The 3,549-nt window shown below is 51.5% G+C and overlaps 1 protein-coding gene across 4 annotated transcripts in view; it reads right to left on the reverse strand.

Moving 5' to 3' along the window:
* The window catches only part of LOC100748943 (lachesin-like), a 42,609-nt gene that overhangs the window by 6,362 nt on the left and 32,698 nt on the right, over nucleotides 1–3,549 (reverse strand). For all 4 annotated transcript variants that reach the window (XM_024371132.2, XM_024371131.2, XM_012391700.3 and 1 more), the window contains exon 4: nucleotides 314–560. In XM_024371132.2, the coding sequence (XP_024226900.1) occupies nucleotides 314–560 (247 nt within the window). The remainder of the gene's footprint in view (nucleotides 1–313; nucleotides 561–3,549) is intronic.

Raw genomic sequence — 3,549 nt, forward strand, 5'->3', positions numbered from 1 at the left:
GACGCTTGGTAATATACGCGCTCGCATGTATGGCGTACGGGGGAGGAAGTAGAGGGAAATAGTAATGGGAAGGGAGGGTTAGCGGGTGGAACGAATAGAAGGCGGGTGAGCAGCAACGTAACGTTACGGCCCGTGTTCTGTGTCGGGGTCCCATTGAAACGTATTCTAGCGGCGAGGCGCGCATATTTTCCACCCCTTCTCGAGGTAGGCTAATCGAAACCGGTGCGTGCGTACGCGACGTCTCTACGACCGACCGCAAACACCCAACTGTATCTAGCCGTAGGAATGCGGTATAACGCGCAATTAGGCATACCTAGGACATCCACGCATCCCAGCTGGCTCAACATGGGCTTCGTATTCAGTTGGCACATGTAGCAGCCTCGGTCAGCTTCCCGAAGCTGGCGAATATGAAGCCGCGAAGTGGCTTCCTCCTCGTCTCTCGATTGGCTTTGATTCTTCGACTTTGCGTTCTCCAGCGTGACGAGAAATCGGGGCGAGTGAGTCACCGTTCGTTGACCCATCGACAATATCGTTTTATCCTCCACACGAATCCATCCCACCTGAGACAGCGAACACACAATTTTTTATGAAAAGCGGATGCTCCCGCAACCCCATCCGTCTGCGGATGTGCCTTTAAATCAAAAGTCGAATGGAAAGCCCGTTTCGGAACGAGTCTATACATTCGCGAAACGTTGGACCGCGCGACCAAGATAATCCGCTATCCCTCTCTATCGTCCTAATTGCTTCGATATTACCACCAACGGATCTGCACGTATATGTGCGTATAATATTCCGCATCCCGAATAAACGTACACTTGCACGACCCTCAACGTAAATGTAGTTAATTATATCGACGTTTCTATTCAAATACGTAGAACGTTGCGCGGAAGGGGTAGGCAGGGATGGTTAAATAAGCGACGACAAAGCGGACAAACAGACTGGTGGGCATCCAACGACGTAAACAATTGCCGAGCCGATTCAAAAATCGTTTATCCGACGGCACACGCGCCACTGAATCGCTGACAGACGCAGGAGTCGTTCTCCTTTTGACGGGTTCGCGTTCTTTTTGTTCTTTTTTTTTTTTTTAAGGAAAAACGTGAATCTCCGTCGAGATTACCGCGTCAGGATAACGAAGGAGATTAACATCTGGCGGCAAGGATCGGAAAGCAGCGACGTGGGAACGCGACAGAGTCAGGCAGCGATCAGCCGCGGAATAGAGGACAGCTCGAGTCAATATTATATCGCGCGTAGCAGCCTGCTGTCTTGCCGTGTGTTTATGTGCACCGACGTATATCCACGACCGATACGTGTTCGCACGTATGGCCGGTAGCGGTAATTGCTTTTAGGCGAGCTCGACCCGGTGTGCCATTGGCACCGCGGGAATCAACCTGACGAAAGGTTCAATTTAACGTCGTATCGCGCACCCCTTTGCCCCGCGGCCCACTCCCGCATCTCCTACGCGTTATCTATAACGCTGCACTTGGTAATTAATCCGAAGTGACTGTCGTGCACATCCCGTATGTCTACCTATGCGCCCGTATGCGTCGGGTTACACGATGTCATGCGACACCGACCATTCGTACGCGCGCGATCCGACCGTGTACCTTGCTCGAGGAACCGACTAACCTGACTAGCTCGTTCAATCTACGAATCAGCTAATGCGTTTACCTTGGAAGGCGTGCGCGCCAATTTCGCGGAATTCCACTTGCGTTCTTCGCCTTCCTCCGCCTCTGGCCTTATACACCTCGTCTGGATGTACGGTCGCGACACGATATCTTCGATGGTCGATATCCTCTCGTTCGGGTAACAAGATCGGTTCCTCGAAATTATTCAGCTCGAAGGAAGGCAGGAAGATACATGGGAAAACGAACGGGAGATCGAGAGGAGTCGCACGAGCCGGACCATCGTCGCTGCTTTCAACGGCAATTGCGAGTCTAATTAGGATAGCTCGGCACGGCGTTCCTCGAAACACGTTTTTCGTGCAATGTAACCGGTAGAATCGAACGTGGTCTTTGTCGGAGGTAATCTGCGAACGAAGGTAACCTATCGTCGTGCTTTCGACCGTTTCGGACGAGAAAAGAATAGACGGGGAAGAACGGGGCAAAAGTTTGAATTCCTTCCTTCTGCGAGTGCAATCGATAATGTCTTAAGTACTTTGTCACTGGGGAACAACAGTTTGCGCCGCGCAGAACGAGAACGGAAACTATTACGTCGCCGGCAGAATCGTTATCTCCACGACAAAGATAACGATTCGTTCGATTCGCTAATTCAGGATAACGTTCGACCATCCCACGAGGAAACGCGACTTCTTATCCGACGAAAAGTTGCTCGATCTTCGTAAGCGATCCACCACCAGCCACGATCATCCCTTTGTTTCGCGCGTAATACGCCGCGCGCGATCATCGAAGATCGTCTTCTTTGTGTTCAAATTGCATCCGCGGAGACGTACGGGCCTGCTGGTAGGCCGTACGCGTTTCTCCCTTTGCCCTTTGCGTTTTGCCCTGTCGGCAAACAAACCGCGAGATTTCTTTGGAAAATTGCGGAACTGGTTCGACGGAGCTGACACACATTATCCTTGGAGTTACGAAATTCCCCGGTGGGTACAGCCGGGACTCTCGTACCCCTCCGGTGTAATATTTCCAGAGACCCTGGGCCACGAATCTACGTTAGCGCTAAGAGATTGCTCCCCATACCCTCTTCCTAGGCCAACCTCCGTCCCTTTTCCTCTTCCGTTCCATTGTAATCATGGAAACAATCATTCTTCGCTCTCCTTCCCTCCGATGCTTCTTCGTTCTAACCTCGACGATCTCGTTCCGTCTACGTCTCTCTCTCTCTCTCTCTCTCTCTCTCTCTCTCTCTCTCTCTCTCTCTCTCTCTCTCTCTCTCTCTCTCTCTCTCTCTCTCTCTCTCTCTCTCTCTCTCTCTCTCTCTCTCTCTCTCTCTCTCTCTCTCTCTCTGTATATATATATATATATATACACAGTATATATATATATATATATATATATATATATATAGATATATATAGATATATACTCTTCTCCGTCCGTCTCCCAAAACTCGGTCCGTTCTCCCGCCCTCTACCGCTCTGCCTATCTATATCCGTTCATCTTTCTCGTTCTCTTTTCGGCTCCATCGCGAATTTCGGGCTAAAACCCCTGTCTTCGTTGCTCCAGCAAGGTGGCGTGCGGTTCCGCCGACAACTCTGGTGGTAGTAGCGATGCTGGTGGTGTGGCGAGCTACCCTTTCGCTCGCCTCCGCAGCAATCACCGATTTGTCTGAATAAGCCCCGGGCAAGTATATGCTCGTGCTTACCCCGGGGAAACACCACTCCGGCCAACTCACACCCATCGTCTCTCTCACCGCCGTCGCCCCCACCCGACTGCATTCCCTCAACAGCAACCCCCTGTACTCTCTGCCTCTCTTCATTCTGCTTCCTACACCCTCGATCGGTCTGGCAGCGACTCCATACCCGAAAATACTCCGGTTCATCGATGCTTGATGGGAACCAGGCTGCGGAGGAAGAGGCTTCGGCAAACCGGCGGCTAG

The sequence above is a fragment of the Bombus impatiens genome, unplaced genomic scaffold (assembly GCF_000188095.3).
Source record: "Bombus impatiens unplaced genomic scaffold, BIMP_2.2 scf_1112, whole genome shotgun sequence".
NCBI lineage: Eukaryota > Metazoa > Arthropoda > Insecta > Hymenoptera > Apidae > Bombus > Bombus impatiens.